At 45.7% G+C, this 15,205-nt stretch overlaps 1 protein-coding gene across 1 annotated transcript; it reads left to right on the plus strand.

Annotated features, from left to right (window-relative positions):
• Positions 1–3,982: 3,982 nt before the first annotated feature.
• On the plus strand, positions 3,983–5,343 carry LOC121530061. Its single transcript, XM_041818435.1, has 3 exons — positions 3,983–4,780; positions 4,855–5,037; positions 5,197–5,343. Exons 1-3 carry the CDS (start codon positions 3,983–3,985, stop codon positions 5,341–5,343), a joined length of 1,128 nt encoding a protein of 375 aa, XP_041674369.1.
• Positions 5,344–15,205: the final 9,862 nt, after the last annotated feature.

Below are 15,205 nucleotides of genomic sequence, written 5' to 3' on the forward strand. Positions count from 1 at the left end.
AATTATGCCAGTTTTAATCCAGCTTATCCATCGTGGAAGCGGCGTTGGGACCACCTGGACAAGTCAAGAGCGTCGAATGGGGTGAGGCTGAGCAGGAGATCCTTGGAATGCGCTGGCAGGTAGCAACGGATGACTTCAGATTCAACGTGGAGTATCATCGAGTGCCAAAAAGCGTTCTAAGTGGAGATCGAGTCCCTACAAAGAGGGAGTATTTGAGCCTGTGCTGCCTGATGATTACATCAAAGCTGTTGCTGCGGAAGATCTGGAGGCAGAAGATCCAGTGGGACGAACCACTGCCGGAGGAGATTGGCAGAGCCTTTGCTGCCTGGCGCGGAGAGATGGACGCCGTGGGGCAGTTCCGATGTCCTCGCCACTATTTTGGGCGTGGAGCTGTTCGGACCATCGAGTTGCACGTGTTCGTGTATGGAAGTCAATCTGCATTCGCGGCGGTGGACTATTGGGAGGTCACGTACGAGGATGGCAACGTGCTGGTTAGCTTCGTGTGCGCAAAGACGAAGTGTGCGCCGATGAGGACGATGTCGATCCCACGGCTGGAGCTACAGGCAGAAGTCCTTGGAACCATACTAATGAACACTGTCAAGGAGGAACACAGCGTGGATATCAGCGAGACGGTGTTATGGACGGACTCAAAGACGGTGCTTATATGGATCTGCAGCACCCACCGCCGGTACAAACAGTTTGTTGGCAACCGAGTGGAAATCATTTTGGATTCGTCAAAGGTTTCCCAGTGGAGATGGGTACCTACAGCTGACAACGCACTGGATGATGCGACGCGGTCCCGCATTTTTGAGGCAGCCAGCAAGCGGCTGGCCAGCGCCTGAGGGACGAACCGAGCATGTTTCAGAAGCATCTGACGATTAGGAGATGCCCAGTGAATTCGCATTGGTGGCAACGAATGAATTTGTCATCCCGTTCCAAAAATTCTTTAGCTTCAGTCGCCTAGTGAGGACCACAGCCTGGGTCTTGAGGTTTGTGCGCCGGTGCCGCAAACAGAGAAGCAAGCTCGAGGAATACCGACTTACTGCAACGGAGTGTGAGGCCGCGGAGAACCTGATAGCCAGACAGGCCCAATTGGAATCGTTTCCCAGACGCGCAGAACAACAATGGCCTATCTCGGACAATGTTGCGGCCCGTCTCTAAACTTGCAGTTTTGGATTTGAGTGAAGCAGTTCTTCACGGGGTTGGGGCTGTCGACGGTCGAACATTGAAATCGATAGGTAGAATCAGTATTGGTAGGAAAATGTAGTATTTCTTAAGTTATCCGATCTTGTGTGGATTTCTTGGCCCTTTGAAGTACGGGCTTCTTGATCTCGGTAATGTGAATGCCGCCGAAAAAGTGCCTTTTCATTCTCTTGTGAATTGTAGGAGGGCACACTGCGGTAAGATTAAGATTCTGTAATGTGAGGCTAATGTAAGCAATTTCAGAATAAAACCGCTTGCAACAGCCACGGCCATAGGCCCTTAAAGTTACACCCATTCTTTCGGACCTACGCGTGTTGGGAGCCGTTAAAGGCAACTCCACATAAGGCAAGACAATAGAAGAGATTGTTTTTTCGTCTATAATTGGGATTGAATTGTATATATTAAAATCAATTTATGCACACTCAAAACTTCCATCCAATTGAATTGGTGGAATGTTGTTTGTATTTATAACAGAACTGTTTAGGTGAGGTGCCGTTGTGCCGCCGCTCATCCGCGCTGAAGAGCGCATTCGCCCTCGTCCCTCTCTGCAAAATCTTGCACTCTCGCTCTCTCGGGTCCAACGGCAGCGGTCGGACGTCGGCGATCGTCTTTATTTCTTATGCTAAGCTACATTAAGCCAGTTCTTTCGTATGAAGTGAATAATGCTGATGGGTCACTCCAACACTCCCCCGATTTCCGCCACCATCTTATCTGCGATCGAGAGGCATCTTTTTGCGGCAACACCGCCCCACTACATCATTTTAGTCCTTCGAGCCGGATTTTCTGGATATTCTGGATATTTTGGATATTCTGGATACCTTTTCTACCAGCAGTTCCCGGCAGTGTTCCGCCAAAAGATAAGTACGACTTTTTTTCCGTCTCCGTCTCTCTGCCGGTCTTCATCAGTGGTACGAATATTAAATTTCGTTCACATTGCTGCAAGATGTTGTTTTCCTTCCGTGTCAACTCCAAGTACGAGTTTTCCGACACAACGGCAGTGTGAGATTTTCTACTCATCTTCGTCTTCAAATTCTGCCAATTTTTCCATCCGACTCCGTTTTGTGTGCCGCCATATTCCTCGCCGTTTTCGGCCTCCCCGTTATTTGCTATTCCGCTATTCGCTTGCCAACGGTCGAGGCATATGTGCATACATATAATATACACACATACAACCATACTTTTTTTTTTTGGTGCAATTAATCCGCGAAAAATTGACCAAGTGAACAGTGAAATTGTGTGGTGACAAAAATAAGGCATAATTAATATTGGCCAGCCGGTGTGATTTATTTCCAAAAATTCCTAAATTCATTTAACAGTCCGCCGGTGGCGTAATATTTTTTTCCCAATCAGTTTTTTTTTTTACACCACACAGCTTTCTGTTCCTCCATTTATACAGTCCACAGCCCACTGTGCCAACCTAGGCCTCACGTGCATACATATACTTACATATATACATACTTTGTGAAATTGTGTGGTGACAAAAACGTTCACCTTCGGTGTCAATTGTGCCCCGTTCCTAGCGATCCGTGTCCTGCAGCAGCTCGCTGACGACGAAGAGTTGAAGTACCCGCAGGCAAGCCAAATTATCCGGCATTTTATGTACGTTGATGACATTCTCGCGGGGGCAGAATCCAAAACCGAAGCCCAAATGGTGATTCGGGAGCTTAAGGGCGCCCTAGAGTCGGCAGGGTTTCCACTGAGGAAATGGACGTCGAATAGCAAGGCGATCCTGGCAGACATTCCGAGCGACCAGCTCCTTCGTGCTGATTTCCTGATTTCCAAGACACTCGGCGTGCGCTGGAAAGCGACGAGCGATGAGTTTTTTTTTGTTCCAAAGCACCAAGTCCTCTCCCAAATTGCCAAATTGTTCGATCCAGCAGGTTGGCTCGCTCCTTTCATTGTCCGGGCAAAAATGTTCATGCAGGACATTTGGCTTCTGGATCTGGGTTGGGACGACGCCCTCCCTCAAGATTTCTGTCAACGATGGGTTGACTTCCTGAAGAATTACTCGGTGCTCGATCAGATTCGTGTTCCTCGATGGGTCGCGTTCCGACCACACCTAAGGGTCGAGCATCACGGGTTCTGCGACGCTTCAGAGAAGGCGTACGGCGCAGCAATTTACGTCCGTGTCGAGGTTAGGTCTACGGTCATAGTGAACCTGCTGACTGCAAAGACTCGAGTGGCACCAGTTAAAACGGTGTCGCTCCCTCGGCTAGAGCTGTGCGGCGCCTTGTTGCTGTCGGAAATGGCCACCGCCGTTCTGCCAAAGATGCCAGGGCCCGTATCTGCCCCATACTGTTGGACGGACTCGACTATTGTCCTCGCGTGGCTGCAGAAGCCAGCGTGTCAGTGGACAACGTTCGTGGCCAACCGGGTAGCCAAGATCGCCCAGTTCACCGACGTGCAGAAATGGGCACATGTCCGCTCCGAGCAGAACCCTGCGGACCTCGCCAGCCGGGGCATAGCTCTCCAAGACCTTCCGGATAACCAGTTGCGGTGGCACGGGCCTGGCTGGCTGCAAGGGCCTCGCAGCGAGTAGCCCACTCAAGGCAACGAGGTCCCAGTGACTGAACTCGAGAAGCGAGCAGTCAAGGTCCATGTCGCGAAGGCGCCCCCCGAAGATCTCCTTGAACGTTTCTCCACACTTGACAAGGCACTACGAGTCCGTGCCAATGTTTAGATATGCTCTCCGTTCGAAGAGCATCTGACAGCTAATGAGATTACGTCGGCTGAACGTCTTCTAGTTTCCGTCACTCAGGGCAGACACTTCGTCTCTGAAATGGGCTGCTTAAGCGAAAAGCGTCCAGTATCAGCGTCCAGTCCGATTCAAAATCTGAACCCCTTCATGGATTCGCAAGGCGTTATGAGAGCCTGCGGCCGGGTCACGTCCTCTGAACTTCTCCAATATGTCGAACGGCATCCGATAATCCTTCCATACGACTGCCATTTGTCTCGACTCCTTGTTCAATTTACGCATCGCATCATGCTGCACGGTGGCAATCAGCTGATGATCCGCCTGATTCGGGCCAAATTCTGGATTCCAAGGGTGAGGAATTTGGTCAAGTCCGACGTCTATGCTTGTAAAGTATGTGTCATCCACAAGAAGAAGTTGCAGGCGCAACTCATGGGAGAGCTACCGAAGGAACGGACGTCCTTCTCGCGCCCATTCACGGACACAGGTGTAGATTATGCCGGTCCTTTCGAGATAAAGAACTATACGGGGCGAGCTTGCCTCATCACAAAGGGGTATGTGTTGGTGTTTGTGTGCTTCTCCACTAAGGCTATTTATGTAGAACCTAAGTCGGACGTTACGACCGAGAAATTTCTGTGCCTACAGTCACCAGCAGCTTCTCTGGCATTTCATTCCTCCGGGAGCCCCCCACATGGGGGCCTGTGGGAGGCAGGCGTTAAGAGCTTCAAGACTTTGTTCTACAAGTCCACCGCCACACGGAAATACACCTTTGAGGAGCTGGCTACTCTCCTGGCGAGGATCGAGGCGTGCCTAAATTCGCGGCCGCTCGCGCCAATGTCCGAAGACCCTGTTGATCTGATGGCTCTTACACCCGGGCACTTTTTGGTGAGAGGTCCCCTTCTCGTCACGGTCGAACCCGAGCTAAAGGGGATACTACGTCAATTAGTAATCGCTGACAGCACCTGAAAGCTCTTCAACAGCAATTTCGGCTGCGATGGAAGAAAGAGTACCTCAAGGAGCTCCATAAGAGGAATCTCCGCGTTGGGGATATGGTGGTCATCAAGGAGGACAACCTTCCGTCCAATGAGTGGCGATTAGGCAGGATTGACGCGGTGTATCCAGGATCCGATAGCCATGTCCGCGTGATCTTCCGCCACTGGCCGGCAAGTGGCCTTCGTCCGCCACTCATCGGGTGCCGTCCACCGCTCGTCCGCCCGCGTCATCCGCAACTAGGCAACACCTCTCTTCAATTGACCCCGCAGGACGCAGCCGCTGCGCCCACCCTATGGTCGCTGCTGCAGCGGAACAGCGTCAACGTTCTGGCGACCGCGCTAGTGCGCATTGACATCGGGAGCCGGATCTTCAACACGGGGGCCGTTATCATGGACGCATCGCTAGCAGCGTGCTTCCTTCTGCCCACTACCAGCGTGGGGGACGAACAAGTTTGATGATAGCGTTTGGCTGGAGGTCATTTTCAAAATCGAGCCTGACGTGCGCGTTCGTACGCCGTCTCGAGAGCTGAGCGAGGCGGTGCGTGCCCACTTCCGAGGCGTGACATTGGCGGATGAGCGGTTCTATCTGCCAGCGACGATCTCCGTTGTCCTGGGCAATGATATGAACCCGCGTATCATGCAGCCGGGCTTCCAGAAGATCCAGGACGGGCTGCCGGTGTCCCAGAGCACCGTTTTTGAATGGGTCGTGTCCGGAGCCTGTCACCAACCGTAGCGACGAGGGAGCTGTTGCCGCTGAAGAGCGCATCCACGCTGAAGAGCGCATCCGCGCTGAAGAGCGCATCCGCGCTGAAGAGCGCATCCGCGCTGAAGAGCGCATCCGCCCTCGCCCCTCTCTGCAAAATCTTGCACTCTCGCTCTCTCGGGTCCAACAGCAGCGGTCGGCCGTCGGCGATCGTCTTTTTTTCTTATGCTAAGTGAATAAAGCTGACGGGTCACTCCACGACTCCCCCGATTTCCGCCACCATCTTATCTGCGATCAAGAGGCATCTTTTTGCGGCAACACCGCCCCACTACATCAAGAACTAATATTCATTCAAAGACAAGTCACTGATTTATACATAATGAAATATGTTGTTAAACTGTGGACATGTTTGTGTTTTAGTCTCTTTTTATACCAAATCTAATAACTTTTTAAATCAAAATAAACTGATCAAAACCTTTTCTATATCTTCCATTATCCATATCGTTACCTTTACTTATAAGCAAGAATCCAAATTTGTGAGAAATCTTTGATGATTGAACATTTTTACGTTTTTATAATTAGCTCATTAGTCTTTTTAAAAAGAGGTGGTGGTCTTGTCAACCACTTCATTAATACATTACTGTTTAAAGTCCATATACCAGGATATACATTTTGTGGGCCGGGTACACAGCTAGAAAAACGTTTGAAACGGGGAGATCAAGGAATAAATAAACCGGATAAGGCTTGTAAAGAGCTCGACATAGCGTATTCCCATAAAAGGGATTTAGTTGACCGTCAAATTGCAGATTCTATATTAATTGACAAAGCTCACGTGTTAAAGGACCAGACAGTACTCTTGGTGAAAAAGCAGCAGCATATTTGGTGACAAACATTATGAAAACACAGAAAAAATTTGGAAATCAGAGCATTAAAAAAAAAAGCCATTGGACATTATGACTGCAATTAAAATGCACGAAAATCAGTTCAAATGGGTGCAAAGAAAAACGTAAAAGTACCAAGAATAATTAATGTTCCCAAAATTGGTGGTTTTTACCAATCAGTACCTGACTGCCGAGTGCCCACGGTAGTTAAGCCAGTGAAAGTGCAGCATTGCATTGCAAGAACAATAAACAATGTTAGAATGGCGAAAGAGGATATGGAGGAGAAGAAACGACATAATAGAAAAATTGAAAGTGTTGCTGTAGAAGAAGGGTTATATCTCAATACGTATATAACAGGTAATGGATTCTACCTAAAACCATATAGGAAGGAAATGGTATTGAGAAGCGAAAAAAACTAATATGTCAGCTATAGACCAATAGACCACTTTCAAATATAGAAATTAAAACATTTGCTCAAAAATATATCCCAAATTTTCAAGGAGTATCTATGAGAGATTTATTTCCACAATCTCCAAGAATTCGAGAAAGCAAGCCTTGATGATTTACAATCAAGTGCTACCATTGGGTGGCATATAACAAAAATAAAAACGATATACATTATTTTGATAGCTTCGGAAATACAACCACCTATAGAAGTTGTCAAGTATTTGGGAAAACAAATACAATACAACTACGAGAGAGTTCAACATTTTGATAAATACAACTGTGTTCATTTATGTCTTTCATTTCTACTTTCCTTTGTCAATGGAGTGAGTCAATAAAATTCTTCAAATTCTGCCAATTTTTCCATCCGACTCCGTTTTGTGTGCCGCCATATTCCTCGCCGTTTTCGGCCTCCCCGTTATTTGCTATTCCGCTATTCGCTTGCCAACGGTCGAGGCATATGTGCATACATATAATATACACACATACAACCATACTTTTTTTTTTTGGTGCAATTAATCCGCGAAAAATTGACCAAGTGAACAGTGAAATTGTGTGGTGACAAAAATAAGGCATAATTAATATTGGCCAGCCGGTGTGATTTATTTCCAAAAATTCCTAAATTCATTTAACAGTCCGCCGGTGGCGTAATATTTTTTCCCAATCAGTGTTTTTTTTACACCACACAGCTTTCTGTTCCTCCATTTATACAGTCCACAGCCCACTGTGCCAACCTAGGCCTCACGTGCATACATATACTTACATATATACATACTTTGTGAAATTGTGTGGTGACAAAAACGTTCACCTTCGGTGTCAATTGTGCCCCGTTCCTAGCGATCCGTGTCCTGCAGCAGCTCGCTGACGACGAAGAGTTGAAGTACCCGCAGGCAAGCCAAATTATCCGGCATTTTATGTACGTTGATGACATTCTCGCGGGGGCAGAATCCAAAACCGAAGCCCAAATGGTGATTCGGGAGCTTAAGGGCGCCCTAGAGTCGGCAGGGTTTCCACTGAGGAAATGGACGTCGAATAGCAAGGCGATCCTGGCAGACATTCCGAGCGACCAGCTCCTTCGTGCTGATTTCCTGATTTCCAAGACACTCGGCGTGCGCTGGAAAGCGACGAGCGATGAGTTTTTTTTTGTTCCAAAGCACCAAGTCCTCTCCCAAATTGCCAAATTGTTCGATCCAGCAGGTTGGCTCGCTCCTTTCATTGTCCGGGCAAAAATGTTCATGCAGGACATTTGGCTTCTGGATCTGGGTTGGGACGACGCCCTCCCTCAAGATTTCTGTCAACGATGGGTTGACTTCCTGAAGAGTACTCGGTGCTCGATCAGATTCGTGTTCCTCGATGGGTCTGCGTTCCGACCACACCTAAGGGTCGAGCATCACGGGTTCTGCGACGCTTCAGAGAAGGCGTACGGCGCAGCAATTTACGTCCGTGTCGAGGTTAGGTCTACGGTCATAGTGAACCTGCTGACTGCAAAGACTCGAGTGGCACCAGTTAAAACGGTGTCGCTCCCTCGGCTAGAGCTGTGCGGCGCCTTGTTGCTGTCGGAAATGGCCACCGCCGTTCTGCCAAAGATGCCAGGGCCCGTATCTGCCCCATACTGTTGGACGGACTCGACTATTGTCCTCGCGTGGCTGCAGAAGCCAGCGTGTCAGTGGACAACGTTCGTGGCCAACCGGGTAGCCAAGATCGCCCAGTTCACCGACGTGCAGAAATGGGCACATGTCCGCTCCGAGCAGAACCCTGCGGACCTCGCCAGCCGGGGCATAGCTCTCCAAGACCTTCCGGATAACCAGTTGCGGTGGCACGGGCCTGGCTGGCTGCAAGGGCCTCGCAGCGAGTAGCCCACTCAAGGCAACGAGGTCCCAGTGACTGAACTCGAGAAGCGAGCAGTCAAGGTCCATGTCGCGAAGGCGCCCCGAAGATCTCCTTGAACGTTTCTCCACACTTGACAAGGCACTACGAGTCCGTGCCAATGTTTAGATATGCTCTCCGTTCGAAGAGCATCTGACAGCTAATGAGATTACGTCGGCTGAACGTCTTCTAGTTTCCGTCACTCAGGGCAGACACTTCGTCTCTGAAATGGGCTGTAAGCGAAAAAGCGTCCAGTATCAGCGTCCAGTCCGATTCAAAATCTGAACCCCTTCATGGATTCGCAAGGCGTTATGAGAGCCTGCGGCCGGGTCACGTCCTCTGAACTTCTCCAATATGTCGAACGGCATCCGATAATCCTTCCATACGACTGCCATTTGTCTCGACTCCTTGTTCAATTTACGCATCGCATCATGCTGCACGGTGGCAATCAGCTGATGATCCGCCTGATTCGGGCCAAATTCTGGATTCCAAGGGTGAGGAATTTGGTCAAGTCCGACGTCTATGCTTGTAAAGTATGTGTCATCCACAAGAAGAAGTTGCAGGCGCAACTCATGGAGAGCTACCGAAGGAACGGACGTCCTTCTCGCGCCCATTCACGGACACAGGTGTAGATTATGCCGGTCCTTTCGAGATAAAGAACTATACGGGGCGAGCTTGCCTCATCACAAAGGGGTATGTGTTGGTGTTTGTGTGCTTCTCCACTAAGGCTATTTATGTAGAACCTAAGTCGGACGTTACGACCGAGAAATTTCTGTGCCTACAGTCACCAGCAGCTTCTCTGGCATTTCATTCCTCCGGGAGCCCCCCACATGGGGGCCTGTGGGAGGCAGGCGTTAAGAGCTTCAAGACTTTGTTCTACAAGTCCACCGCCACACGGAAATACACCTTTGAGGAGCTGGCTACTCTCCTGGCGAGGATCGAGGCGTGCCTAAATTCGCGGCCGCTCGCGCCAATGTCCGAAGACCCTGTTGATCTGATGGCTCTTACACCCGGGCACTTTTTGGTGAGAGGTCCCCTTCTCGTCACGGTCGAACCCGAGCTAAAGGGGGATACTACGTCAATTAGTAATCGCTGACAGCACCTGAAAGCTCTTCAACAGCAATTTCGGCTGCGATGGAAGAAAGAGTACCTCAAGGAGCTCCATAAGAGGAATCTCCGCGTTGGGGATATGGTGGTCATCAAGGAGGACAACCTTCCGTCCAATGAGTGGCGATTAGGCAGGATTGACGCGGTGTATCCAGGATCCGATAGCCATGTCCGCGTGATCTTCCGCCACTGGCCGGCAAGTGGCCTTCGTCCGCCACTCATCGGGTGCCGTCCACCGCTCGTCCGCCCGCGTCATCCGCAACTAGGCAACACCTCTCTTCAATTGACCCCGCAGGACGCAGCCGCTGCGCCCACCCTATGGTCGCTGCTGCAGCGGAACAGCGTCAACGTTCTGGCGACCGCGCTAGTGCGCATTGACATCGGGAGCCGGATCTTCAACACGGGGGGCCGTTATCATGGACGCATCGCTAGCAGCGTGCTTCCTTCTGCCCACTACCAGCGTGGGGGACGAACAAGTTTGATGATAGCGTTTGGCTGGAGGTCATTTTCAAAATCGAGCCTGACGTGCGCGTTCGTACGCCGTCTCGAGCTGAGCGAGGCGGTGCGTGCCCACTTCCGAGGCGTGACATTGGCGGATGAGCGGTTCTATCTGCCAGCGACGATCTCCGTTGTCCTGGGCAATGATATGAACCCGCGTATCATGCAGCCGGGCTTCCAGAAGATCCAGGACGGGCTGCCGGTGTCCCAGAGCACCGTTTTTGAATGGGTCGTGTCCGGAGCCTGTCACCAACCGTAGCGACGAGGGAGCTGTTGCCGCTGAAGAGCGCATCCACGCTGAAGAGCGCATCCGCGCTGAAGAGCGCATCCGCGCTGAAGAGCGCATCCGCGCTGAAGAGCGCATCCGCGCTGAAGAGCGCATCCGCCCTCGCCCCTCTCTGCAAAATCTTGCACTCTCGCTCTCTCGGGTCCAACAGCAGCGGTCGGCCGTCGGCGATCGTCTTTTTTTCTTATGCTAAGTGAATAAAGCTGACGGGTCACTCCACGACTCCCCCGATTTCCGCCACCATCTTATCTGCGATCAAGAGGCATCTTTTTGCGGCAACACCGCCCCACTACATCAAGAACTAATATTCATTCAAAGACAAGTCACTGATCTATACATAATGAAATATGTTGTTAAACTGTGGACATGTTTGTGTTTTAGTCTCTTTTTATACCAAATCTAATAACTTTTTAAATCAAAATAAACTGATCAAAACCTTTTCTATATCTTCCATTATCCATATCGTTACCTTTACTTATAAGCAAGAATCCAAATTTGTGAGAAATCTTTGATGATTGAACATTTTTACGTTTTTATAATTAGCTCATTAGTCTTTTTAAAAAGAGGTGGTGGTCTTGTCAACCACTTCATTAATACATTACTGTTTAAAGTCCATATACCAGGATATACATTTTGTGGGCCGGGTACACAGCTAGAAAAAACGTTTGAAACGGGGGAGATCAAGGAATAAATAAACCGGATAAGGCTTGTAAAGAGCTCGACATAGCGTATTCCCATAAAAGGGATTTAGTTGACCGTCAAATTGCAGATTCTATATTAATTGACAAAGCTCACGTGTTAAAGGACCAGACAGTACTCTTGGTGAAAAAGCAGCAGCATATTTGGTGACAAACATTATGAAAACACAGAAAAAATTTGAAATCAGAGCATTAAAAAAAAAGCCATTGGACATTATGACTGCAATTAAAATGCACGAAAATCAGTTCAAATGGGTGCAAAGAAAAACGTAAAAGTACCAAGAATAATTAATGTTCCCAAAATTGGTGGTTTTTTACCAATCGTACCTGACTGCCGAGTGCCCACGGTAGTTAAGCCAGTGAAAGTGCAGCATTGCATTGCAAGAACAATAAACAATGTTAGAATGGCGAAAGAGGATATGGAGGAGAAGAAACGACATAATAGAAAAATTGAAAGTGTTGCTGTAGAAGAAGGGTTATATCTCAATACGTATATAACAGGTAATGGATTCTACCTAAAACCATATAGGAAGGGAAATGGTATTGAGAAGCGAAAAAACTAATATGTCAGCTATAGACCAATAGACCACTTTCAAATATAGAAATTAAAACATTTGCTCAAAAATATATCCCAAATTTTCAAGGAGTATCTATGAGAGATTTATTTCCACAATCTCCAAGAATTCGAGAAAGCAAGCCTTGATGATTTACAATCAAGTGCTACCATTGGGTGGCATATAACAAAAATAAAAACGATATACATTATTTTGATAGCTTCGGAAATACAACCACCTATAGAAGTTGTCAAGTATTTGGGAAAACAAATACAATACAACTACGAGAGAGTTCAACATTTTGATAAATACAACTGTGTTCATTTATGTCTTTCATTTCTACTTTCCTTTGTCAATGGAGTGAGTCAATAACCGATCGTTTTGATTAGCTTACACTTAGTGGATTGAAAACAAATGTACCGTATATACGTTTGTATGTGTGGCTCCTGGTATAAAAATCGGGACCGCTTACTTTAAAATTCACAGTCCAAGTTTCGACTTTACATTCAGCAGACGTTGTACAATTGAACAAAAACAACTGATTAACAACAACAAAAACAACTGAATAACAACAAAAAAACAACTGCTAACAATAAAAAAAACTGATTAACAACAAAAACAACAGAACTCCAAAAACAACAAAAAACAATTGAATAATAAGTGAACATGGAGAACAACAACAACAACTATAAGAAGGAGGCGACTACAGAAGTAGAATTCGATCCTACTGACGAGGATAATAGGAAGACACCTGTTAATCCGACAAGTTTGGTTTGTTATTTCAACGAGAAGAACGATGAAAAAGATGATGCCGCAGAAACAGCGTTCATACCAATTGATGTTGAAAATAATGCAAAACGATTAAAGCTTGAGACGGTAACTCAAGAATTCAATAATGTAATAAGAAATCTATTTTGTGAAAGGCAGGGATGCCTGAAAATGTGAAGTTCCCCATCCTCAAGGCGGAGTGTAAAAGGACAAAGATTGGAAAGTTCCTTGTTCTGGAGTTGGAGGAGTACATCCTATACACCCCGGAGAGGTATACCCATCTGCGGGAGGAATTTGTTGAGGAAGTGGTTGATGGGAAATTTAATATTTATAAAATGAATGATAAATTATATTTAGAAATAAGTAAATAAAATATAACTAATAAATAAAAAACCAATATTTTATATAATACTACGTTGAATAAATACAATTTTAAAATCTATATAAACAATACATTTTTTATTTCATGTGATGGATGGATGGAAGGATGGATAGATAGAGGTGGAGGGTAATATAAATATTAGATGTAGTAGTTTTCAGTAAACAGTATAGATTGATTATCTTATTATTGATTATTTTTAAAATATAACTTATGAAAATGTATACAATAATGAATGTGTTAGCTCAGTTAACAAAAGTGAGATCTGCCTTGAAGAAAAAGTTTGATGACCTCAAACATGTTAAAAATCAAAGCGTTATAGAGTTGGAGGAAACATTTAAACCTATTATAGAAACTTTACAGGAACTTGTTAACGAAAATAAAAACCAGACATTTTTAAAAACAAATGAGGGAGTGTAATATGCACACATATATAAATATGTATATCGAGCACCCACTGTACCAAGAGTACAAAAAGGGGGCACGTACTGTAACACTTTGTCGCAGTGTTTACATATTTTGAGGCCTCGGTCATAAAGCTTAAGTTGCCGAATTTCCAAACGCTCGCTGTGCCTTAGCCGCACGCCGGAACTGCATAGCAGCATAAATGTAATACAATCAGACTTCCTTTATGTGCATATAACTCCGCTTAAGCAATCATAGCTATATACTTAAGAAAATGTAACCGTCTCTCCGCTGCCGCTGTTGGCAGCACAGCTACGAGACATTAGGCTTCCCGACTCCTAAAAATAATGTAAAGGCAGAAGAACCTTTTGGGAGCTTGGAGCGGCACTAAACGATCAAATAAATCTATTCTATCCATCTATATAATAAAATATATTAGGTTATCAGTGGATGGGGCCCTGAGAGGATTGGACTGGCCAATACTACATGGCCGTGACCGTGGTGGAAAAAACAATAATAGCCACAACCGAAACAACAACGTCAGGGTAGTCCATACGAATTCGGAAAACCCCAGACGCCTTAGACAACAGTACAAAATTCCAAAATTAACACTATAAATCTCAATCAAAGTACATTCGTCAGTTTCATAAAAGTAGCAACAGAAAAAGAATTAGTCTTTCTACTAGATACAGGTGCGGAAATATCCATATTAAAGGAAAATTCCGATATTTTTCGAAACATTCAAAATAATCACATCATAAACATACAGGGTATTAGTCAAGAAGTAACCAAATAAAAAGGTTTAACTTATTTTGAAATTCAAACTTCCAAGTACATAATTCCACATGATTTCCATATCGTAAATTTGCAATTCGCTATTCCATGTGATGGAATGCTAGGAACCGATTTTATCAAAAGATACAACTGTAAATTTGACTTGAAGCTGTCTGAAGACTGGATTATAATAAGACCAAATAACCTCCAATATCCTATTTATGTTCCAATAACGTACAGTTCTGGCAACAATTCTCTAATTCTGCCAGCAAGATCTCAAGTCGTCCGAAAAATTGAAATGAATTCAGAAAATGACAGTGTATTAATTCCGAATCAAGAAATTCAGCATGGTATTTATATAGCAAATACCATAGCAACAACCCAGAATGCATATATAAGGCTACTAAATACCACAAATACAGATCAAGTAGTTTATATTAAAAATATTCATCATGAACTACTTTCAAACTACGAAGAAGAACAAACAGACTTAGAAACCTGACAAAAAATTCAATTCAATAAACAACTCACAACATTATGCACTCAGTATAGTGACGTATTCGGACTAGGAAACCGAATCGATCATTACCAATAATTTCTACAAACAAAAACTGATTTTAACTGATGATGAACCCGTATATATAAAAAATTATAGAAATCCTCATAGTTAACAAGACGAAATGCAAAATCAAGTCCAAAAACTCATTAACGATAAAATAGTGGAACTCTCTGTATCATCTTATAATATCCCAATTTTGTTAGTACCAAAAGTCACTTCCAAATTCGGAAAATAAAAAAATGGCGATTAGCAATTGACTATCAAATTATAAAAAACTCTTGTCTGATAAATTTCCGCTCCCTAGAATCGACGATATTTTGGATCATCTAGGTAGAGCAAAATATTTCTCATGCCTTGACTTAATCGTCAGGTTTTCACAAATAGAACTCGAAAAAG

Source organism: Drosophila eugracilis, unplaced genomic scaffold (genome assembly GCF_018153835.1).
Source record: "Drosophila eugracilis isolate 14026-0451.02 unplaced genomic scaffold, ASM1815383v1 contig_2164, whole genome shotgun sequence".
Taxonomy (NCBI): Eukaryota; Metazoa; Arthropoda; class Insecta; order Diptera; family Drosophilidae; genus Drosophila; species Drosophila eugracilis.